This window comes from Papaver somniferum, chromosome 4 (assembly GCF_003573695.1).
Source record: "Papaver somniferum cultivar HN1 chromosome 4, ASM357369v1, whole genome shotgun sequence".
Taxonomy (NCBI): domain Eukaryota; kingdom Viridiplantae; phylum Streptophyta; class Magnoliopsida; order Ranunculales; family Papaveraceae; genus Papaver; species Papaver somniferum.
Window position 1 is genome coordinate 33,987,366 of NC_039361.1, and position 24,792 is coordinate 34,012,157.

General features: G+C 36.5%; 3 protein-coding genes, 1 long non-coding RNA gene and 1 pseudogene across 5 annotated transcripts in view; all 5 read right to left on the bottom strand.

The window, feature by feature from the left end:
* Nucleotides 1–1,749: 1,749 nt before the first annotated feature.
* Nucleotides 1,750–2,475, bottom strand: LOC113272308 (cytochrome P450 71A9-like). Its single transcript, XM_026522161.1, has one exon. It carries the CDS (start codon nt 2,473–2,475, stop codon nt 1,750–1,752), a length of 726 nt encoding a protein of 241 aa, XP_026377946.1.
* A 715-nt stretch (nt 2,476–3,190) lies between these two features.
* LOC113273713 lies at nt 3,191–6,530 on the bottom strand. 2 transcript variants are annotated; one of them, XR_003322563.1, is made up of 7 exons: nt 6,493–6,530; nt 5,661–5,734; nt 5,154–5,271; nt 4,748–4,888; nt 4,378–4,456; nt 3,725–3,899; nt 3,191–3,252 (listed from the first exon to the last, which is right to left on the bottom strand). It is a non-coding gene; the product is annotated as an uncharacterized LOC113273713 (long non-coding RNA). The 2 variants fall into 2 exon arrangements; XR_003322564.1 differs by having other exon boundaries at nt 5,154–5,294.
* A 4,841-nt stretch (nt 6,531–11,371) lies between these two features.
* On the bottom strand, nt 11,372–13,539 carry LOC113272309 (annotated as a pseudogene).
* Nucleotides 13,540–18,304: 4,765 nt separating this feature from the next.
* On the bottom strand, nt 18,305–19,987 carry LOC113272310 (cytochrome P450 71A9-like). The gene is made up of 2 exons (XM_026522163.1): nt 18,992–19,987; nt 18,305–18,916 (listed from the first exon to the last, which is right to left on the bottom strand). The coding sequence occupies exons 1-2, from the start codon at nt 19,670–19,672 to the stop codon at nt 18,305–18,307; spliced, it is 1,293 nt and encodes a 430-aa protein (XP_026377948.1). The 5' UTR covers nt 19,673–19,987.
* Nucleotides 19,988–21,095: 1,108 nt separating this feature from the next.
* LOC113272311 (cytochrome P450 71A9-like) overlaps nt 21,096–24,792 on the bottom strand; it is a 34,647-nt gene continuing 30,950 nt past the window's right edge. The window contains exons 2-4 of the mRNA XM_026522164.1: nt 22,160–22,954; nt 21,719–22,086; nt 21,096–21,386 (exon numbers count right to left, since the gene is read on the bottom strand). Coding sequence (XP_026377949.1) covers nt 21,131–21,386; nt 21,719–22,086; nt 22,160–22,954 — 1,419 coding nt within the window. The 3' untranslated portion in view covers nt 21,096–21,130. The remainder of the gene's footprint in view (nt 21,387–21,718; nt 22,087–22,159; nt 22,955–24,792) is intronic.

Below are 24,792 nucleotides of genomic sequence, written 5' to 3' on the forward strand. Positions count from 1 at the left end.
TGCAAGTGTCATATTCTCATCATTCCCCTCAATTTTTCTTGAATCCCCAGTTCTTTTTATTTCCTCTTCAGTTGAATTTGTTTGCGAAGTATGAACGCTCACTCTATCATAATCAATATCATTATTCATCTTTTGTTCACGTTGAGGTCCAATTGGATTTTCGTTTCTTTGATTTTCTCTTACTCTTTATTCTTGTTGATCAAGATTTGTAATTCTTCTTCTTTCAGCAATTCTATTACTCCTTCTGGCCTATGTTCCCTGTTTAATGGTAGATCCAAGTCTTTCCATCTTCAATTTCCAGATCTTATTTTTTCCAAGATTCTACGAATTTACTACCAGGATTTATCACCCAAAGCTGTTTCTAGCGCCAAAAATGTAGTTGCAGGAAAACTTACAACTACACCCCAATGTATCTAGATTATTTCTCAAGTAATCATAATGAATTCTTTAATAACTTTCAAGGATTATAATTGGATACAATGGATAACAACGACTCTACAATGACTTTACTTCCTCTCCAAACAAACTTTCTCTCTCCTAGTATCTTGTCTAACACACACTAAAAGATCCCTCCTCTATGTGATGACTTCCTTCCTTTATATAGTGATTCCTCATAGTGGATGACAGCTAAGAGATCCACTATTTTCGGAATCACTATGTGATACATTCGCTCATTTACAATCACTCATTCTCGCAAAGACTATACTTCGCATAAAACATCACACTTTACTTGTGATCTTGCTGACATCATCCAATATGTCACTTCAGCTCTGCGTGTGCGATAGTCCTCGCTTACATCAGATGATCCTTACTTCGCATACTTATTGATATGTGCGATATTCCACTCCTACAACATCTTTGGTAAGCTGCTTCTCAGCATTGCTTCCTCTCATGCACTCGGGTATAAATTTGCAGTAGCCGCGACCAAGAAGAGTGGAAACTTCTTGTGCACTGTGATCCCATGAGCTTCTTGCATATTGATTTCTTCTTTTTTCACTCCAAGGGGTAAATCCTACTCAAAACAATATACAAGATTTGCAAGAACAAGTTCAATTATGACCAAAGCAGAGTTAGCAGCAGGGCAAGCCCTCCGTCCAATCCCAAATGGTACCATCTCAAAGTCCTGCTCCTTAAAATCTATGTTCTTAGCTATGAACCTTTCTGGTCGGAACTCTTTTGGGTCTTCCCAAAACTTAAGGTCCCTTGCAATGGCTTTTGCATTATAGAACACCTCGTCTTCGCTGGAATGTCGTACCCGTTTACTATGCAGTTATCTGTGGTTTCCCTTGGAACTAGTAATGGTACGGGAGGATGAAGCCGCAACGTCTCTTTTACCACAAGTTTCAAGTAGTTCAGTTTGGGAAGATCAATTGTTGGATTCCTGATTAGTTCCGTCATTGCCCACACAATTGTCGAAGTAGATGTATCGGTTCCAGCAATAAAAAAGTCCTGTAATTAAAATCCATTCAGCATAAACTAGCAACTCCAAGGAGATAGCAAATATAAGACATTAACCGAAAAGATTCTAAGTTGAAGTATTGCATACCGTAAGGATCCCTTTAATTTGATCTCTACTGAAGGAGATACTTTGACCAGGATCTTTCTGAAGCCGAAGCAAAACATCGAAGATTCTGATTTCGGTGTAGGTCTCCGGGGTTCGACGTGTTCATCTATTATGCTCTCATAAAACTTGTCTAATTGCTCAAAATTATCTTTTAATTGCGTGTCTACTCCATCGAACCGGTGGATCTAACTCATCCATGGGAACATATCTGCAGTCCTGGCTCCAGCAACCATGGCTTGAGTTACTTGAAGAATTTGACGAAGCTTACCTCCATGTACGAATTTTTTACCAAAAGCAGTTCGACAGATAACATCGTTTATGATAGACAATGACATCTCAGTTAGATTAATGGGAACCATAGAAGTAGAAGCTTTGCGGATGAGATCAATGAAAATAGACACTTCCTCTTCCCTAACAGCTCGAAACGATGCAACTCTTTCTGGACTCAACAGTTGTGTTGTTGAAATCTTTCTAATTTCTTTCCAGTACTCACCATAAGGAGCAAATGTTATATCAGTGCACCCATATAACAGCTTGTTGGCAGCATACAAAGCAGGTCTACCAGAAAACACGATATCATGATCTCTGAAGACTTCTTTTGTTACATCTGTAGATGAGATCACCAAAGAAGGAACTGAGCCTATTTGGATAAACATCAAAGGTCCATATTTATTAGAAATCTTCTGAAGTGATTGAGATGTCATGTCGCCCAGCTGGTGTAGGTTTCCAATGAGAGGAAGCCTATTAGGACCTGGAGGTAATCTCCAACCTCCTTGATCTCTTCCACCATTCTTTCTTCTCAGCAATACCAGCAAAGGTAATGTTATTAAAACAAATAGAAGAATCACTAGGCAGAAAGTTTTTGTTGTAAGTAGTTGGTCTTGAAAGAATAAGTAGTTCTTCAAAATCATTTTTTTCTTCTTTTCTTTGAGAGATTAGTTGCTAGTTGGGGATTCAATCTCTTTTGGATCATATGTAAAGCTAGTTGGAGTATTATATAATCAATATCAACGAGCACAGCACTCTTTCATAATATCGGTACTTCTATTTAGAATTACAAAAGTCTTCGGTGCCATTTTAATTGATACTTATCAGAAAACGACAGCAAATGTCGCTGCAGAGATGTTAATTAATTTGGGAAAATTATGCTCAGGCCCCACCCATGGGTAACCCATAATATGAGACCCTTAATTAAAAGAAGTTTAAATCTAGGTCCCGAATTATTAAAAGATCTTGATACCCTTATGTATATTGTCAAGTCCATAATTAAATAAAATTTAAATATAGGCCCGAAATTATTAAATCTAGGCCCGAAATTATTAAAGTACATTGCGAATGTGTAAATAGAAGTTACACATGCATATGGCAAGTGTAACCAAAAGTTACACATCCTTGTGACATGTGTAATGCAAAGTTACACTTGTATATATACGCAGAAAATAGACATCAAAAAGAAAACACAAAAAAAAAATACATGTGTTACTTTAATATTCATTTACAACAATTTTTTAGCATGTGTAACTAGAATTTACACACATCTGTCTAGTGTAATTGAGAGTTACATATGTGTCTATCTAGTGTAATTGAGAGTTATACATGCATCTGACTTGTGTATTCAACGTCAACTCCAGTTCCAGCGAGATCATTACCACGTTTAAGCAATTAGCTTTTATGAAGTTATCTGAAACCTGAAATATAACAACAAGCAATCAGTATTTATAAGATCAAAATGAACAGTACATACAACAATGTATATTCAGTTTCACAAGCATCTGACTAGAGTAACTAGTAGTTACACATGCATCTGAATTGTGTAACTGAGAGTTACACATGCATATAACATGTGTAACTAGGAGATACACATGCATATGGCTTATGTAACTAGGAGTTACACCTGCATATGGAATATGCCATTTATCATGAACTTGCAAGCCTAAGTTACCTAAAGCAAAGTATGTGTAAGTAAAGGTTACACATCTAATTAGCATGTGTAACTAGAAATTACACATCTATTTAGCTTGTGTAACTAGAAGTTACACATCTAATTAGCATGTGTAACTGAAATTTACACATCTATTTAGCTTGTGTAACTAAAAATTACACATCCATACCAAAACACCACTACTAAGACAAGCAGAATGTAAAGTAGATCCAACTTACAATGTCTAACACAGCTCTAACATCCATACCAAACCTCTCAGCTTCATACCAAAACACCACCACTAACTCCAAATACAAATTATCTTCCAAATCTGATCCAGTACCACCACTGCCTCCTCATCCTCCTCCAAAACCTGCACCTCCACCATCAACACCACCACAAGTGTTGATTTTCCTGTAAAAGAAACATAAAAATATCAGCCAAACTAATCATTGTATACACAAACTAGTCTAGATGCAAAAGCAATACTGCCAGCCTCCAAAAGTCATAAAACAAGCATGTATAATCAACTAACTAAACAAGCATGTGTAAGTCCCAACATCTACAGATGTTTTAACAATCAGATTTCATCTTATCATCTACATATACAAGTCAATAACTGAATCCATTGTAATCATGAGAGTTCATCGTTTTTAGATGATTGGATTCAACTAGTATTACCAAGAAATTGAACCTAAAACAACAACATCAACAGTAATAACAACAATCTAAACGTACCTAGATTCAAAATTCATTGATTCCAGAAAAATTATATTTTTCTGCTCTAACCTGAATAGAACAACCAAAACAAGAATCAAAACCTAATCAAACTAAATAAGAAAATAGAACTACTAAATGAGTCAATCATATTGAATCAAAACAAAAACGTTACCTGAAGTAGCTTCAAAAGAACAAATTGGAATAAATTGATTGATTCAAATTGGAGTCACCACAATATCACCAACTGAAACCTGAATCATTCAAATTGGAGTTCTTATACAAGATGACAAGTACTACCTAGGTTTAATCATGAATAAGTTGTTTCCAAGCATTAAAAACCTTCAGCTGTTGTATTCAATCAGTATGTGTAAGTAAAAGTTACACATCTAATTAGCATGTGTAACTAGAAGTTACACATATATTTAGCTTGTGTAACTAGAAGTTACACATCCACTTAGCTTGTGTAACTGAAAGTTACACATCCATAATAAAGCACAAACAGGAGCTAATACCAGCAGATTAATGAGGATAATCGGGCATACCTGTATGAATTGAACATATCAACAGCACCTTGGAGATCAAAAGCCCATGTTTCATGGTCCCCAGATTTCATAAGGTTATTGCCAACCCACTGGGAAAGTGATTTGAAGAACCCAAGCTCCATCATGTAATCTACAAGCCACCTGAGTTTTAGAAACATAATATGACATGTTAGATAGTTGATCTACTAACGTCAATTCTCTTACGAAGGTATGATTTTCCATGAAAGAAGAAAACACTTCCAAATGTGTTGTTCACTGGCAGTTCATGAACTCCAAAAGTCGTCCACCTTTACAGTGGATCCATATATATGGTAGTGTAGTTGAATGTATATATCAACTTCCCAATTGCACAAATGAAAACTGTAGTATACATAAGTACAACAAAATGAAGGAGAATAACTCTTACTTTCTTGATGGGATTTCTGAGGGTAAACTTTGCAAGGTCTGGAAAACCTTCTCAACTTCTCCATCACTCTCTTCAGGATTTACATCTCCAGGTACAGATTCCAGTACCCAAAGTTGTTCTGCATCAAGGAAGTGTAGAAAACTTCATTACATGGAAGGATGGACATACTGGGTTTATTAGCAATTGAAAGAAGTAAAGATCTCAAAAAAGGTTTTGTGTGTCCTTCTTCACATTTTGTAACAATTTTGTTTAGTAAAAACTGAGAATATGTAAATAAACATACTAAATGCCAGATCCAAATACTTCATCTACATTTCGTATCCTTAAATTACAAAAATTTAACAAACATCAATAAAACCAAACACAACGCAATTCATCAAACATTTAGAACTCAAAAACAGAATTTTCAGATGTTGGTGATACCGAATCTCCAGATGAAAATTATTACTATTAAAGCTTCTTCATTAGTTGTTTCCAAAGCAAAAGAAGAATCAGATTTTGAATCACCTGTGAATGACGATTAGTTGTTATCTTCTTTATTTCTGTTGTTGTTGAAGATCTTCATAGTTCCATTGTTGAACCTGCACAATAAGTAAGTCCTAAGGTTTAAAACATCATTACATACATGAAAAACAACAAAGAAGAGGAAATCCCAACTTAAAAAACCTTGAAAAAAATGAAAGAGATGAACAATAACTAATTAGATTATAGAAGACTTCTGACTTGAATGGAGACTGAGAAGAGATGATGAAACCTTAACTTGAGATTCACAAGCTTTAATTTCAGATTCAAAATAAAATTGAAATAATATTTGACTGATTCGAATTCATAGATTATTTGATGCTCAACTATTTTATCTATTGAATCAAATCCATTCAAATCTCTAAATAACTACATCATTACCAGGATGAACTCCAAAAATGCACCAAAATTCCAAAACACCGAGAATAAAATTTCGATTTATCATCGTTTCTAACAGATCTTCTTCTTCTAATAACAAACACGCAGATGATTTACTATCATTCTTCCAGATCTAAAAAAGCAAATGAAATCAATGAAAGAATATAAACCTAGAAACTTTATATGAATCTTCAAACAGAAAACTAAATTAGAACGAAATCTCTGCAGAAAAAATGAAATCAGATTACGAAATCAACCGATTGAATTGAAATTTTTCCTGTTCGATTTGATTTTCTACGAGAATCTTCATATTCAGTTCCTGCTGATGAATTTTCATTGAATCTCCGAAGAATAATTGATGTTGATTTCGAATTTATGTTTAGATAATCAGGATCTTTTTTTGTAAAGGTCAGATCTAAGTTATAAAATAATTACTCACTGGAAATTTCGATTAGAAATTGTGTTCTCGGCCTGTTTCTTCGTCTGAGAGAGAGAGCAAACCCTGAAACTTTTTTCTCTGCAACCTGCAACCGAGCGAGAGAGATGAGAGAGAAAGAAAATGAAGAAATGAATGGATCTTATGATTTTTCTCTTGTATATATTGAAAAGGGTAAATTTGACATTATGAAAATGTCACTTTATTATCAAGCCCTAAAAATTAAAGTTCTGGGCCTAGAAATATCAAAATGTGAAAGAATGGAGTTGACAATGAAGGATCCATTTTGTTGGGTTTCTATGTGTTGAACCCATATAGTAGGGGGTTATAGTATTTTTCACATAACTAAAATTTTGTCCCAAAGTCTACCACTACAATCAAAATATGTCATGTGATCCAGAATTTGGTAAGTTCCCTAGAACTTGTTATGTGGCTTAAAATTTGTTCTGTGACAAGTCTATCACCTGATCAAAATCGCACCATATACAATTTATAACTCACTGGATTGCTAATTTGAAAATTCAAGTAGTATCATAAAATTGTGAATCATCAATCTAAGAGTGTCCCAGTTCCTCCGGACTTAGAAACCCTCCATTCACAATATTGTAAGTATGTTTTACAAGTCCAGCCAAAGCAGCTCGGTGCATTAAGAAGAGTTTTTTGAATTATAGGGGGGAAGTCTAGTGGTAGATGGTTATCGTGGTTTGCATATCCTATTGAGAGGCTTCAGTAGGCAAACTATGGTATTCATGCCACTGCTATGGAGCACAAACTCCGATGTGCACCTAATGTTAGCTGTACTGTCTGTTGAGGATGCCTTTGAATTTAAAAGCCATCAGATTAAGCAATACTCTGAAGGATAATAGTTTGCGTAATAAACACTAAATTATACGACGCCCAAAGAATTTGATAAGTGCAAAAACTTAGAACTCTACTAAACACCAAATATAAAGTAAAGTATGCAATTATGCTGGTATAGGAAAAAGGATGTACCCATACGATCCAACCTTGCCAAGCCTTCTGCCCCTTGTGGAAAATTTGATTGATCGGATATCTTTCAAGACTGTGTTTGTTTGCATCCTTAAAGAAGCCATGTAAATTTGTTGTCGACTTCAGTTATGTACAAGCATGAGAGGTTTGCAAATGATACGGAGGAGCATAAATTTCTACAACCAAACACATGAAACTTATGTCAAGTTATGAAACCAATGAAACTTCATGGCAAGTAATACAACCGGAATGCACAGCACCATACAAATCAAATAAGCAAAACAGAACTGCTTGAGCTCGGGATCCATACCTACCTTGAAATCCTCCAGTGAATCAGACCCATTCTTTATAAATGCCTTTAAAAGACTACCATAAGTAGAACTCATGTGATCGTAAAATTGTGATGTCAACTTATACTCCAAGGTTTTTGTTGTAGTGCAGGTGGTTGTAGCAGCAAGCAGGTATGTAGTTTCTGCCATAATAGATGCATTAAGAAGTGTGTCTAAACTATAAGGGCATGTACCTTTTGGGAGGTTTCAATAGGCAGACTATGGTTTGCATGCCACTGCTATGGAGCACAAACTCCGATGGGCACCTAATATTTTCTGTACTGTCTATTTAGGATGCTTTTGTTTTGAATTTACAGGAAAAAAAAAAGTTAAAAAAAAAATCAGATACAACCAATGTTTGACCCAAAGGTCGTAGAAAGTGTTGTGAGGTGGACAGTTTTATCTGCATGGTATAAAGGCATAGAGCTGTTGTAAACAAAAGGTTCATTCAAGTAAGCACGTTAATTAGAGAGCTGACAGATTAAGCAATACTTAAAAATCTTCTCGATTATTTGTTGACACTCGTATGAAACCAAAAGATACTCATGTTGTACCAGGTATCATCTAACTTATCCTCTAATGAATTAGTCACAGTGAAACATAGTTCAAAGAAACTCCGGAGAAAGAGGGGGTCATTAGAATGATAAGACCGAGAGAGGATATAAGAACTTTACCCTAAACACCGAACATAAAGTGTGATTACGGTGAAGAACGCGCACACACAAAACTCCAGCCAAATATTGGCGTGCTGGAAATAGCAAGTACCTATACGATCCAACCTTGCCAAGCCCTCTGGCCATGCATGTAGTTTGTTGTTGATTGAGACTCTTGGCGCATGTCATAGGTGTTCAGATGAGAGTAAAAGGTATCTATGGGCATATCCTCAATAGTGCTTAAAGCAGTGACAATAGGATCATAGCTTTGGTTAAGGTCATTACTAATGGTTTGTTTCTTTTCATTTGTTGTTACAGCACAGCCAGATTCTTCCAATTGAGCAAACAAAGATTTAGCATCATTCAAATAGATTTTGAGAGTTTTGTTACCTTTTGACATGCTGTGCAGCTGCTTTTTCAGATTCATCTGATGATGAAAAGTTTTTGGGGCATATTCGGATTCTAGTTTATCCCAGACATCCTTAGCAGTTGTTAGGTGAGCTACATTACTTAAAACTTCAGGTGTCGGAGTTGAATTGAGACATCCAACTATGAGAGAATCCTGATGCTCATAAGCTATATACGCAGGATTTATATCTTCACTTTCAGGTAACGTCTTTGCAGGAACTTGTTTTGTTCCATCTACAAATCCACCGAGATCATAGCCTTTTAAGATTGGTTTGAACTGTGCCTTCCAGAGGATATGATTTGTTTCCGTGTGTTTTAATGTGACAAGGTGATGAATCTGCACCTGTCTTAGGGTATTTGTTGTTTCTGCCATGAATTTTTTATGGTGTTTTGAGCGGAAGATGGCTTGGATCAGGCTGATACCAAGTTAGGAAAGAGTTTTTGGTGAATACTTCCACACAAACTATGTGCAGAGAGTGGTTCAATTTATATTAAACACTTTCAAATAATCTGTTACAGATTTGGTAAAAGAATCAAAGACTGAGTATGCCAATAATGTAGGCTTTAGAATCTGACACAAAACTAGGTCAAGAGACTTGGTGTGCAGTCTTTCTAGCAGAGTCTTCAGGAGTTGGCTTAACATCAGTTATGTGTAAGCACAAGAGATTGGCAAGATAAACCCATTGAGTTATGAATTTGATGACACAAACTTTCCAAATGATCCGGAAAAGCATAAACTTTCAAGAACCAAACCAATGAAATTTCTTGGCAGGCCACATAATCACAGTCACCAATACAATACAAATCAGAAAAACAAAACCCACTTGCTTGAGCTTGGGATCCATACCTACTCTGTAATTCTCCAATGAATCAGATCCATTCTTTATAAATGCCTTTAGAAGACTCCCATAAGTCCAACTCATCTCTTCGTAAAAAATATCTGTCACCCTTCTAGTTGGATTGCCTGTGGTAGTAGCAGCAGCCTCATAATACTCCAAGGTATTCTTAGGATTAGCAGGTTTATAAGTTCTGTCGTAATCTAAGCAAGCATTTACAATAATTTTTGCTCGATCACGAAAATGTTGAGCAACGAATTCCTCAAAACCCTTGGGTGGATTCTTTAGAACAGCCACCATATTCGTACAACTTGACACAAAAATACTCATATTATTCCGACGCCACGTATAATAGCTTTTCCTAAAGCTGCTATCATCAACATCCCAATAATCTATTCTCTCTTTATAAGCAGCAATGTCTCCCTTAAGATTGATCAGTCTTGTACTAAAAATCAGATTTTGATAAATCGCAACTAAAACTTGTAAAACAGTAGATTGACATGGATCCCAACAAGTTAGAGGTAAAGGGAAATATATTGTCTTAAACCTCAGACCAATAGTTCGATAATGAAGTTTGGGTGGTTCATTAGGATAATTACAGCTTTTAAAAGATCTTTTCTTCCCTCGTAAACCCTGACAAAGATTGAATCTGGTAGTCTGTTTGAGGTTCATCTTTGTAGTAAGAATGATCACTAAATATTGAGTCATCTTTATAGGACGCTTTCGGGATGATATCAAATTGCTTGAACTCATTAATGCCCGAGGTTTTGATATTCTTCTTCTCTTCGTCTTCCTCTTCTTTTCCTCCTTCTATTCTTATCTCGATTGTCTCATCCTCTTTCTCCTTTTTACCCAAATCCATCTTCCTATCAACGGTTTACGCTAGGGTTCTTCTTTTGTAGAAGTTTGTATTCAAGAGAATATATAATGTTACGAAGAGGAAACCTGTGCTGTGTGCACGTACACCTGTATAGGTAAGTTGGATAGAGAACCATCAAAATAAAATAGGTCCGTCCACTAGTCCTAGAGGACCTAAACTCCTAGACTCAGCTCCCTACATAGATCTCACCTCAAAGCTCAGTTCTAAAAGCATACTCTTGCTTGAAAGTACGTTTTGTTACGTTCTCTCAAAGGACCCACACAACAGCCGCAGGAATAGTAGCCAAATCATCGAAATGTGATAAACTTTTAGAACGCCGGTAACGCCCAATATCAAAAAAAGAATTTAGGAAAACACCCATGACCAGCCTAGAAAATTCAAGTCGTATCATAAAGTTCTAAAAATGAATCATATGCCCAAGACTAATGCCTTTTCTACGGCACGAGTAGAAAGGACAGAATTTCGCCCAATATCAAGTTGTTCCTTCTTGGCTGACCAGCCTATATTTTTCTACTAGCCAAAGAAGGAAAATCAGAATGTAGCAAGATATAATATTATCATTTTTATTTTGGGTGCGCTAAGTAGAGCGTGGAAAGGAAATTACTACGTAGAAAGGTTTGGTTCCGGTAGTAAGCCTTATTGAGAAAAAACAGATATTAGCAAATAGAAACTTCTTCTTCAAATTTCATATGATATTAATATTAACTCATTCATTATAGAAGCATCTTTATTTGGGCATCACCCGAGCAACGCCTTCGGTGAGCTGCTTCCCAACATCCCAACTTCTTATGCATTTGGGTACATATTTGCTGTAGCAGCGACCAAGAAAAGTGGAACCTTCTTGTGCACTGCGATCCCTGGAGCTTCTTGCATATCAATATCTTCCTTTTTCATTCCTGGGGGGAATTCCCACTCAAAAGAATACAGAATATTTACAAGAAAAAGTTCAATTATAACCAAAACAGAGTTTATAGCAGGGCAACCCCTCCGTCCAATCCCAAATGGTACCATCTCAAAGTCTTGCCCTTTAAAATCTATTTTCTTAGTTCTAAATCTTTCTGGTCGAAACTCCTCTGGGTTTTGCCAAAACTTAGGGTCCATTGCAATGGCTTTTGCATTAAATAACACCATTGTTTTTGCTGGGATGTCGTACCCATTTATTATGCAGTTATCCGTAGTATTCCTTGGAAGAAGTAATGGCGCTGGAGGATGAAGCCGCAACGTCTCTTTCACCACTAACTTCAAGTAGTCCAATTTGGGAAGATCAATTTCTTCTACAACATTCTTATTTCCAGCAATTCTTCTCACTTCCTCTTGTACTATTTCCATCACTGCTTGATTCCTAACTAGTTCTGTCATTGCCCAAATAATTGTCGAAGAAGACGCATCGGTTCCAGCAATAAAAATGTCCTATAATTAGAGCACATTCAAAATTAATAAACTAGCAACCCCATACAGATTAAGCCAACATAAGAACAAATTTGGTCTCTTAAATTAAGGGAAAGTTTACATACCGTGAGGATTCCCTTAATTTGATCTCTACCGAAGGAAATACTCTGACCAGGGTCCTTCTGAAGCCGGAGCAGAATATCTACAAAATCTTCAAATTCAGGTCTGGGTCTCTGGGGTTCGAGGTGTTCATCTATTATGCTCTCATAAAAATTGTCTAGTTGCTGGAAATTATCCTCTAGTTTTGTGTTTACCCCGTCAAACCTGTGGATCCAACCCATCCACGGGAAGATATCTGCGGTCATGGCTCCAGCAATCATTTCCTGGGTTACTTGAAGAATTCTACAAAGCTTACCACCTCCCTGTTCAAATTTTCTACCGAAGGCAGTTCGACATATTACATCATTTATGACACAAAAGGATATCTCGGTAAAATTTATGGGAACCATAGGTGCAGAAGATTGGCGAACGAGATCGATGACAATAGATACTTCCTTTTCCCTCACATCTCGAAACGATGCAACTCTATTTGGACTCAACAGTTCTGATATTGATATTTTTCTGATCTCTCTCTAGTACTCACCATACGGAGAAAAAGCAATATCAGTGCACCCATAAAAGATCTTCTTTGGACCATAGAATGCAGGTCTACCAGAAAACACAATATCATGAGTTCTGAAGACTACTTTAGCTACATCTGTTGATGAGATCACCACAGCAGGAAGTGAGCCTATTTGGATAAACATCAAAGGTCCATATTTATTAGAAAGCTTCTGAAGTGATTGAGCTGTCATGTCGCCAAGCTGGTGAAGGTTTCCAATGAGAGGAAGCCTATTAGGACCAGGAGGTAATCTCCAACTTCGACGCTTCTTTCTTCTCAACAATACCAGCAAAGATAGTGTTAATAAAACAAGCAAAAGGATCAGAGTGCAAGAAGCTTTTGCTCTACGTAGTTGGTATTCAAACAATAAGAAGTAGTTCACCATTTTGTTTTCTTCTACTTGAAATATCATTTAGCAAAACGCCTAACTAACAGAAGAAGAACGGGGCAAATCATAAATGGCTTTCAATCAAACTTCACCCAAGGAATACTAAATTTCCCTTTTTCAAACAGCATACAAACCCATCAACCAAAATAATTAAAACTAAAACACACCATAAAATTAAACTAAATAAGGATCACTAGAGAGAAATTAAACCAAAAGGGTTGATTTAAAATACTTGAATCACAATTAAACATGGCAGACAAGGAAAGACGAGAAAAGGTGGTGGGAGTTCGTTTGCGTCCGCCGTCATATATGGTGGCTCATTTGTGCAAACTTCCATCAACAATTAATATATAAAAACATATAAATTATTAATCACTAGATGATGAAGCATGGAATTGGCGGGACAGCTGTTGATCAGCATGTATCATCACTTCATCACATGACACCTCCTCCGTTGCTAGCTCTCACTGAAACAAATTGGACGATTTTTTTTCCTTCAGGTATTAAACTTTTGCGATTCAGAACATTGCTCAGGGCTAAACATAAAATGTGGGATAAAATGAAGAGCGACATCTTAAGATTAGAAGATCTTGGCCCCCTTGCCAGGTTTCCAAAGAGAGTCCATGTCCACAAGTAAATGATTGCCAACTTTATCTTTAAGAGAAATGTAGTCCGTAGAAGCCAATTGGGATGAAATCCTCCCAAAGTCCCACGGAGATTTGTTTCAACAAGCCAATTCTCGACAAAACCTTGCAACGGTAATCGAGAATTTGTAGGTATTACAAATTTCACAGGATTTAACCCCACGAGATGGGGCATCAGGACTCACGTCAAATGGTTTGACTCAAGTAGCTATGGTTATCACACAAGTAAGGCCACGACCCAACCACAAATTCCATGAGCACATATGGTTCACTATGTGTTACTGTTAAAAGATGCTTCTTTTTTAACAACAATGGACGCGGAGATATACAAAGCAATGCAGAATAACATCTGGCTAGTTGTCATATCTATAACAACAACAACCGGTATACAGTACAAGTCTCCTCCGTTTAGGCACTTGAAAGAAAGAGATATGGTCAAGTGAAATTCAAACCCTTAGTCAACCTTGATTTCTTTTCCGTTTTTTTGATCTGCAATTACTTTCTCTTTTAATTCTTTTTTGGCTTTTCCTTCTTCAATCCCTGTCAGTTTTCTTTTTAATTCAATTTAATTCTTGCTCTTTTTTTCCTCTTTTTTAACCCTAATTTGGGTTTTCCTGTTTTTATTAGATGTGGCATTGTCTGGTACTACTCGATCTTGTTTTCCTCTTAATGGCAGATTAAAATCTTCAATGCTTGGCAATATTATTGGTGATATCCTGCGAATGCTTGGCAATATTATTGGTGAGGTAAGAGTTGTTGAACCTGATGGTGTTAATCCTCCAAATTCTTCAAAATATAGAGCCCTAGTATTAATCAATGTCAATACCCCTCTGATAACTGGTGTTACTGCTGCAAATGTTGCGGGAGTTACTAGATGGATTGGTTTCTTTTATGAAAAACAACCTTATCATCTTTGTCCTGATTGTAAGGTTGCTAATCATGAGGAAATTGATTATGCTGGCATGAATCACAGGAGACATGAAATGGAAGATATAGTCAGAGGCTTTGGTTTTGTTGAACCTATTTTGCCTCCTCAGAGAAATCCTCTTCAAGAAGCTCAACTATTTCTACAACATGGTACTCAGCGTAGATCAAGATTGAGGATGCCTAATACTCAAGAGCAGCCAAGACCGTTTGATGGTATGTGTCTTTCTATCTTTTCTGCAACATACTCTGACACTGGTGCTTCGTCTTCGCATAATAATCAGTTTCGACCTTCTTCAATTGTTACTAGTGACGGTGCTAGTACTAGTAGTACTAAGAAGAGATATCGAAGAGCTCCTACTTTGGTTATTACTTCTGCCTTCTCATCATTCTAAAGTTACACAGTGAAGTAATTCCTTGTAACATTGGCTTACTATTCAGAAAGAGTACTTCATGCAACAAGCAGGTAGTAAATTTCTTGAAGCTGATAGAAACACCGCATACTTTCATTCTATGGATAATTTTAACAAAATAAGATCTCATATTCATGCAATTAAAGGACCTTTAGACATTTGGTATGACTCAAGAAGTGAGATTGAAGATATTTTTCTTAACCACTTTACTAATATCTCTACTTCTTCTAAGCCTCTTGTTCAACAGGATATTCAGCGGCTTTTTAATCCTTGCATTTCTGAAGCGCGGAATAATTGTCTTATTCAAGTTCCAGATGCTCAATAAATCAAAGAGGTAGTCTTCCAAATCAAACCTTGGGCTTCACCTGGTAATGATGGATTTCAGGAAGCCTTTTATCAACAGTGCTGGGATACTGTAAGCTCCGAGGTAATCTCCATGGTTCAACACTTCTTTACCTACAAACACATGCTCAAAGCCATTAATCACACTTATCAGGTTTTGATTCCCAAAATCCAGCATCCTCAAACCCCACCAGACTATAGGCCTATTAGTCTGTGTAATGTTAGCTATAAAATAATCTCAAAAAATTTAGCTAACCGGTTGAAGCCTTTACTAGCAAACATTATCTCTCCTACCCAATCTTCTTATGTGTCTCGCAGACATATCCATGACAATGTCATTATTGCTCATGAGGTTCTTCATAGTATGAAACTTAAAAAAATAAAGTGAGCCCTGGTAGGTTGGAAATTGGACATGTCGAAAGCTTTCGACAGGGTAGAGTGGTCTTTTTTACTTCTGATTTTTTGCCAGTTGGGATTTCATGATGATTGGATTATTCTGATTGATCAGTGTATCTCCACTACAAATGTCTCTTTACTCATCAATGGATTACCTAGTCTTACTTTTTCTCCAACTCGTGGTATCCGTCAGGGAGACCCTTTGTCCCCTTATTTGTTCTTGTTTGTCATGAAAGCTTTTTCTAGACTTTTACAGCATAATGTTGATTCAGGTCAACTTTAAGGGATTAAAATTAATAAGCATTGTCCTGCAATTAGTCATCTATTTTTTGCAGATGATTGCTTATTGTTTTTCCAGGCTACTCCTTCTCAGATAATTCATCTTCAACAGTTACTTCTTATTTTTGGGCAAGCTTCTGGTCAGGTTATTAACATGAAGAAATCGACTATTTTCTTTGGTAAGCACACTTCAACTACTTGTAACTCTAATATTTCTGGCATGCTTAATATGAGAGTGATGCGACTTGGAGAAAAACATTTAGGAATTCCTCTTTTGATGCATAGATCAAGGCATAAAAATTGTCAAGGTATTTTAGATAATATGTATAATAGATTACAAGGCTGGCACAGAAAAATCATCAATCAAGCAGGTAGAACTACTCAAGTTAATGTTGTTCTAAGTACTATGGGAATGTATCAGATGCAGGTCTTTAAGTTGCCGGAAACTACTATTCATGCAATGGACAAAATTCAGAGATCTTATTGGAGAAACAACTTTGGTAATCACAAATCTCAACAATTGTTTCCTTGGGAGATAGCTTATTTTCCTAAAAGGCTTGGTGGTTTAGGTCTTAAAAGATTAAGCAAATATAATCTAGCTTTTCTTGCAAAGTTAGCTTGGAAGCTAATTCACAATCAAGATGAGTTATGGGCTAAAATCTTAAAAGGTAGATATTTCCCTTTTAATGATTTACAATTTTTTGCACCTCCACAAATACTAACTCTAGCTGGATTTGGCAAAGTATCTGTCTTGGTCTCAATATTGTTTTGAAGTATGCTAAATGGCAAGTAGGGAATGGTACTAGCATCAACATATGGAAGTCTTAGTTGGATCCCTAATATGCGATCTTCTATCCAAGAATGGGGTGATCTGAATATTCATACTTATCAATGGGTTTCCGAACTCATTGATTCTCATACTGCACAATGGAATATTTCTCTTCTTCGACAATTGTTTCAACCAGATCAGGTGAATGCAATCCTTACCATTCCCATTCAATTAGATCAACAAGATACTATAGTTTGGTCGTTTACTGCTATTGGGTTTTTTACCACTGCTTCAACTTATAAGTTGCTTTGTGAAAAAGATATGTCTTCTGATGCTTTTATGGGACTAACACCTCAATTTTGGTTGAAATTTTGGAAGATGAAAATACCTTATAAGTTTCAACTCTTTTTATGGAAAGGTATTCACAATGCTCTCCCTGTCAAAACAAGGCTGTTTAAACATATGGATATTTCTCATCAACAATGTGTGCTTTGCAATACTAGTCAGGTTGAAGACTTGGATCATATGTTGCTGCATTGTCCATTTGCTCAAGCAATATGAAATTATTTCTTTCCTCAGATGTATACTTCTTTACTGCAGCAATCTTCTTTTCTAGCCTGGATTCAGAATTGGCATTGCAAGGATTCTCATATTAGTATCCACCAGTCAGTTGATTATATCCACCTTATTGTTTGCATAATCCATTTCATTTGGAAGCATATGTGTAGAATTGTGTTTGACAGTATTACTCCCAACCCCAGAACAGTCATTCATCATATAAAGTCTTATATTGCTCATCATCATTTAGGCATTTCAGCTGTGAACCATAATCATTCTCTAAGAACAAATTCTAAGTTAAATCTTCGTTGGAAACCCCCTCCTCTGAATTTTTTGAAGATAATATTGATGATTCTTATAATAATAATTCCTTGTTAGCTGGTATTGGAATTATAATTCGAAATCATGTAGGAGCATATGTTCTGGGAAGGGCAACAGTAAAAAGAGCAATCAATATTCATCAGGTTGAAGCTTGGGCTTTGTTGGAAGCTATGGAAATGGCAACAGTTAATGGTTGGTCTCATGTTATATATGAAACAAATAATCTTGTTATAAGTTCTTATTTACAGCAACAATCTGGTCTTCCTCCTTGGCAAAGTATGTCTTTACTTAGAAAGTGTGTGAATATTTGTAATGTAAATCCGGTGTGGTCTTGTGTGTTTGTATATAGAAACTGTAATAAAGCTGCAGATGGTTTAGCTAAGGCAGCTCGTGAACAAAATTTATGTGGGGAATGGTGGTTTCATCCACCTGAAATGTTAGTTTCTCACATAAATCACGATTTAACATATTTGAATGTTTAATATAAGTTTGTTCCTTTGTTAAGAAAAAACCAGTATACAGAAATAGTTTAGCAAGCCTTATTGAGAAAACAAAAAACTAGCAAATACCAAGTTACCTCATCCGTTTTACATATATTTACAGATCACCAAGCTGCTTCAGAGTATCCCTTCTTCTCATGCAGTAGCAGTAGCGGCTACCAAGAAGAGTGGAAACTTCTTGTGAACTGTGATCCCAGGAGCTTCTTGCATATTGATTTCTTCCTTTTTCAACCCAAGGGGCAATTCCCACTCTAAACCATACAGAAGATTTGCAAGAACAAGTTCAATTATGACCAAAGCTGAGTTAATAGCAGGGAAACTTCTCCGTCCAATCCCAAATGGTACCATCTCAAAGTCTTGTCCTTTAAATTCTATATTCTTAGTTATGAATCTTTCTGGTCGGAACTCTTCTGGATCGTCCCAAAACTTAGGGTCTGTTGCGATGGCTTTTGCATTAAAAAACACCCTCGTTTTCGCTGGGATGTAGTACCCATTTATTATGCAGCTATCTGTAGTTTCCCTTGGAACTAGCAATGGTGCAGGAGGATGAAGCCGCAGTGTTTCTTTTACCACTAACTTCAGGTAGTTCAGTTTGGTAAGATCAGTTTCTTCAACTAACGCTTTATTGCCAAGGATTTTTCTCATTTCCTCTTGTATTCTTTTCATCACTGCTGGATTCCTGACTAGTTCAGTCATTGTCCATGCAATTGTCGCAGAAGATGTATCAGTTCCAGCAATGAACATGTCCTGTAAATAAAACTCATATTAATAAACATAGGAATAAGAACATTTAAATACTGAACCACGAGAAGTTTCTCATACCGTGAGGATTCCTTTAATTTGATATCTACTGAAGGAGATACTCTGATCAGGGTCCTTCTGAAGGCGAAGCAGAACATCGACAAAATCTTCGTATTCAGGGTTTGGTCTCTGGGGTTCGAGGTGTTCACCTATTATGCTCTCATAAAAATTATCTAATTCCTCAATACTGTCCTTTAATTGTGTGTCAACTCCATCGAACCTGTGGATCCAACTCATCCATGGGAAGATATCGGCAGTCCTGGCTCCACCAACCATTTCTTGGGTTACTTGAAGAATTCTTCGAAGCTTACCTCCTCCCTGTCCAAATTTTCTACCAAAGGCAGTTCGACAGATAACGTCGTTTATGATAGAACATGACATCTCAGTTACATTAATGGGAGCCATAGAAGCAGAAGCTTTGCGGACGAAATCCATGACAATAGACACTTCCTCTTCCCTAACATCTCGAAATGATGCAACTCTCTTTGGACTCAAAAGTTCCGATATTGATAACTTTCTGATTGTTCTCCAGTACTCACCATAAGGAGAAAAAGTTATATCGGTGCACCCATATAAGAGCTTGTGGGCAGCATATAAAGCAGGTCTTCCAGAAAACACAATATCATGGTTTTTGAAGACTTCTTTAGCTACATCTGTTGATGAGATCACCAAAGCAGGCACTGAGCCTATCTGGATAAACATCAGATCTCCATATTTATTAGAAAGCTTTTATAGTGATTGAGAAGTCATGTCGCCAAGCTGGTGCAGGTTTCCAATGAGAGGAAGCCTACTAGGACCTGGAGGTAATCTCCAATTTCCACCGTTCTTTCTTCTCAGCAATAATAGCAAACGAGTTACTAAAATAAGTAAAAGAATTATGAGGCAGATAGCTTTAGTTTCAGGTTCTTGGTCTTGAAACAATAAGAAGTAGTTCATAATAAGTATGTATCATTTTGTTGATCTCTTGTTCAAGGTTGTTTTGTCTCTGGTTCAAGGATGTTTTAGCTTTTGTTTAAGGTTTTTGGTGCGGATATATACAATCTTGTTTATGCATCTAATTATAATGTATTAACGAGCACTAAAAGACTATTAAAATATTATTTAAAAATACAAAGTCTTCTTTTCCCATTTGGCTGTTGGAAACCATCTTTATTAAATCCTATGATTCCAATGGGGTTAGTGGTCTGTTACAATCTGAAAACGAAAGGATACGAGAAGGTATAGGACTTTGTTTATATAGTCCACTATATTTGGTGGGAATTGCAAGTTCATTTTCAATGATGCATAGATTCTTATCGGAATACCGAAGCACTAAAATGACATACTTTGTTTAATACAGATAGACTCCTTTGACTAGCTTATGTACGGATAAAAAGAAATTTTGACACTCAGTAAGGTTAGGCAAGCTGTTACGAGTTCTTTTAACAATTTCAACAATTGCTTCTCCAATATGGGCACTCCCCCTGCCTGGTTGACACTAGTAATAAGAGAGAGTACATCGGTGAATTGTAGGATTATTTACTGCTTAAATAAATGATTTCAGGTTGACAATAGCAAAAGAGTTCTTCCAACTAGCGGTTATAAACAGCGGTCCATATAGCAAAAGAGTTTCCTTTCAGTTTATCGCTCGTGTTAATGGGAATTTGAGGCAACATAGGTTCTTTCATCAGTCAGTCAATGCTTTTGGGCCTTCCCCTAAACCCAGAAATCCAATCTTAGACGGTGTGGGGGCTGCATGTTTTAATTACAGTTTGAATTTCATCATGAAATGATTAATGTCCTTAGGCAGGGGATATTTTCATGCTGCATCCTTGGAATCCATATTTAAACCATCTTACTTTCTCAATTGAATATGGAGATTTGAAATACTTATGCATAATTTGTATCCTGAGCAAACTCAGTTTATCAATGTCAAGAAAATCACTTCAGAACTAAGAGAACTTATTGCATACAATGACCCTATCACTCATCAAAATGGTTACAGCAGCATGAGTAGAAACTTCTACAGAGAAAACATGATATAAACAAGTAGAAACTTCTTCTTCCAACTTCGTTGGGTACTAAAATAACTCAAGCAATCTTCCAAATAAAAGCAAGTTGAAAAATCTTTTTAATTGGGCATCACTCGATCGGTGAGCTGCTTCCCAGCATTCCAACTTCTTAAGCACTTGGGTATACAGTTGCAGCGGCAGCGACCAATAAGAGTGGGAACTTCTTGTGTACTACGATCCCGGGCGTTTCTTGCATATCCATTTCTTCTTTTTTTACTCCAACGGCCAATTCCCACTCGAAACAGTACACAAGATTTGCAAGAACGAGTTCAATTATGACCAAAGCTGAGTTAATACCAGGACAACCCCTCCGTCCAATCCCAAATGGTACCATCTCAAAGTCTTGCCCTTTAAAATCTACACAAAATTGGTTAAAAAGACCAAAATCAATAATTCTTGGGTGAAATGGACAGTTAGATTTTGATACTGTTTAAATGGAAAAAAAATGTAAAAATAGGTAGGATGTAACCAGTTTCATCGTGTCCATTTTCAAATATTTTTACTTATTTTTAATTTACACAGGATGTATTCGGTTTCATCCTTGCTATTTTTTAAATTTAAGCTACGATGAAACTGGTTTCATCCTTACTATTTTCTTTTTTTGGCCATTTCACCCAAACTATTTTTTACTCGTCCATTTGAACCGTGATTTAAAAATATTTGGACAAATGACCCATTTTCCGTAAAATCTATGTTCTTAGTTATGAATCTTTCTGGTCTGAAATCCTCTGGGTCTTCCCAAAATTTTGGGTCTGTTGCAATGGCTTTAGCATTATAGAACACCCTCGTTTTCGCTGGGATGTCGTACCCATTTATTATGCAGTCATCTGTAGTTTCCCTAGGGACTAGTAAGGGCGCCGGAGGATGAAGCCGCAACGTCTCCTTCACCACTAACTTCAAGTAGTTCAGTTTGGGAAGATCACTTTCTTCTACGAACTCCTTCTTTCCAAGGATTCTTCTCACTTCCTCCTGTACTCTTTCCATCACTGATGGATTCCTAACTAGTTCGGCCATTGTCCAGACAAGTGTGGCAGAAGATGTATCAGTTCCAGCAATGAACATGTCCTGTAATTAGAACTCATATTAATAAACATAACATTTAAATACCGAATAAATTACCACGAGAAGTTTTACATACCGTGAGAAGTCCTTTAATTTGATCTCTACCAAAGGAGATACTTTGATTAGGGTCCTTCTGAAGCTGAAGCAGAACATCGACAAAATCTTCGAATTCAGGGATGGGTCTCTGGGGCTCAAGGTGTTCATCTATTATGCTCTCATAAAAACTGTCTAACTGCTGAAAATTATCCTCTATTTTTGCGTCTACTCCATCGAACTTGTGGATCCAACCCATCCATGGGAAGATATCTGCAGTGACTGCTCCAGCAACCAGGTCCTGGGTTACTTGAAGAATCCTGCGAAGCTTACCTCCTCCCTGCCCGAATTTTTTACCAAAAGCAGTTCGGCAAATAACATCATTTATGATAGAAAATGACATCTCGGTTAGATTTATGGGAACCATAGACGCAGAAGATTTGCGGATCAAATCTATGAAGATGGACACTTCCTCCTCCCTTACAGATCGAAACGATGCAACTCTCTTTGGACTCGACAGTTCTAGTATAGATATTTTTCTAATTTCTCTCCAGTACTCACCATAAGGAGAAAAAGTCATATCAGTGCATCCATAATTGATCTTCTTTGCAGCATATAAAGCAGGTCTGCCAGAAAAAACAATATCATGACTTTTGAAGACCTCTTTAGCTACATCTGTTGATGAGATCACCAAATCAGGCACTGAGCCTAATTGGATAAACATTAAAGGTCCATATTTATTAGAAAGCTTCTGAAGTGATTGAGATGTCAGATCTCCAAACTGGTGCAGGTTTCCAATGAGAGGGAGTCTATTAGGACCTAGAGGTAGTCTCAACTTCTACGGATCTTTCTTCTCAGCAATACCAGCAAAGGAGTTATTAAAACAAGTAAAAGGATCGCCAGGCACAAAGCTTTTGTTCCAGTTTGTTGGTTTTGAAACAATAAGAAGTAGTTCATCACCATCATCTTGTTTATCTCTTGTTTAAGGTTGTTTTAGCTTTTGGTCTAGGTAGTTGATGAGGGTACAATCCTCTGATGTATCAATGAGCACAGAACTTTATAAAATATCGATACTTTTATTAAATAATACGGAGTCTTCTTTCCCTATTGGCTACGTAAATCCTATAATTTGAATGGGATTAGTGGTCTGAAAACGAAACGATAAGAAGGTAGGACTTCTATTTATATAGATCACCATTTTGAATGATGCATAGATTCTTATCTGAATACCGAAGCACTAAAATGACCCATACTTTGTTTAATCTTTGCAAATACAAATAGACTCCTAAGCTTAGACTAGTTCATGTTTCGATAATAAAAATTTGGACTCAGTAATCTTAGATAAACTATTAATTAGCATGGCTGTTACGATCTTATTTTAACTATCCCAAAATGAGTATTACTTCTCCAGTCCAGGCATCGTGCCACTATGATCCAAACTCCTCTTCATGACCCAAAATATGTTATGTGATCCAAAATCTAACATCACGAATCAAAATATGTCATTTGGTTCAAATTTTTCTCTCGCCGCACAAATTTGCTAGGCGACCTTAAATCGGATAGAATATACATCACAGCTGAAAAGTTACCACTACTATGAAATGCATGACTCAAAATTTACCACATGACCAATATATAACCCGTGTCTTAACTAAAACGACGCAAATCTGCATTATAATGAACTCTGAATTTTCAGTCAATACAGGCAACAAGCAACCAGAGATTGACCCTAATCCTTCTCGACAACAAGTAAACGTGAAATGGTGATCGAAAATATGCTTACACAATTGTATTATAGGATGTGTAAGGAAATTCATAGGACATAGCCCCACGAGATGGGGACATCAGACTATTATCTGTTTCCTCCCCTTTCAGTTTATCTACTAGTACTACTCTCTGTCTCTCATCTCGTCTCGTCTCGTCTCTTCTCTTGTACATAGGAATTTGAGGCTAAATGGCTCTTTTGCCTCTTCTTTATCAAGGACTCATTAGCTTTGGTATTCATAAAAAAAAAAAAAAAAAAAAAAAAAAAAAAAAAAAAAAAAAAAAAAAAAAAAAAAAAGACTCGTTAGCTTTGGAGTGAGGAGTCGATCAATTGTTTGGGCTATGCTAAACGCTTTCCCCTAAGCCCAGACCCAGAAATCCAATCTTTGATGTCCTACTCCTGCCATGGTAGGATAAAAGGAAAAATTTTTACGAGTCCGATTTTATACATACTTTCCAACAAATGTGCACGTAATATTTTAATCTCACCACTAATTTAATTTTGGGAGTTATATATTGAGAATTGAGATTCTAAACATGGGTGGTAACGGGATTATCCATTAACTAATCAACAATCAAATTAACATACCAAATAAACATTCTTTAGAACAGGATATAAAAAGATGGACATACTAATATTAACATCCACATAGGTTTTTTATGAACATAGGATCAAATCCACCTCTTTCAGATCTTTCACCATTCTGAGTGATAAAACATCTCTATATGTTCTATGAATCACAACAACAAAACCCGTCATAAATCATCTTTATAAATTGTGATCTAAATTATGGCCTTCTATGATCTTTGCCCATATGATCTAAGAGGTAATCTACAAGTCACAGTTTTTCTGCAATGAAAAGTGTAATTTGCACCCTACAAAAAGAACACAAGGTATCCAAAAGTTGAGAT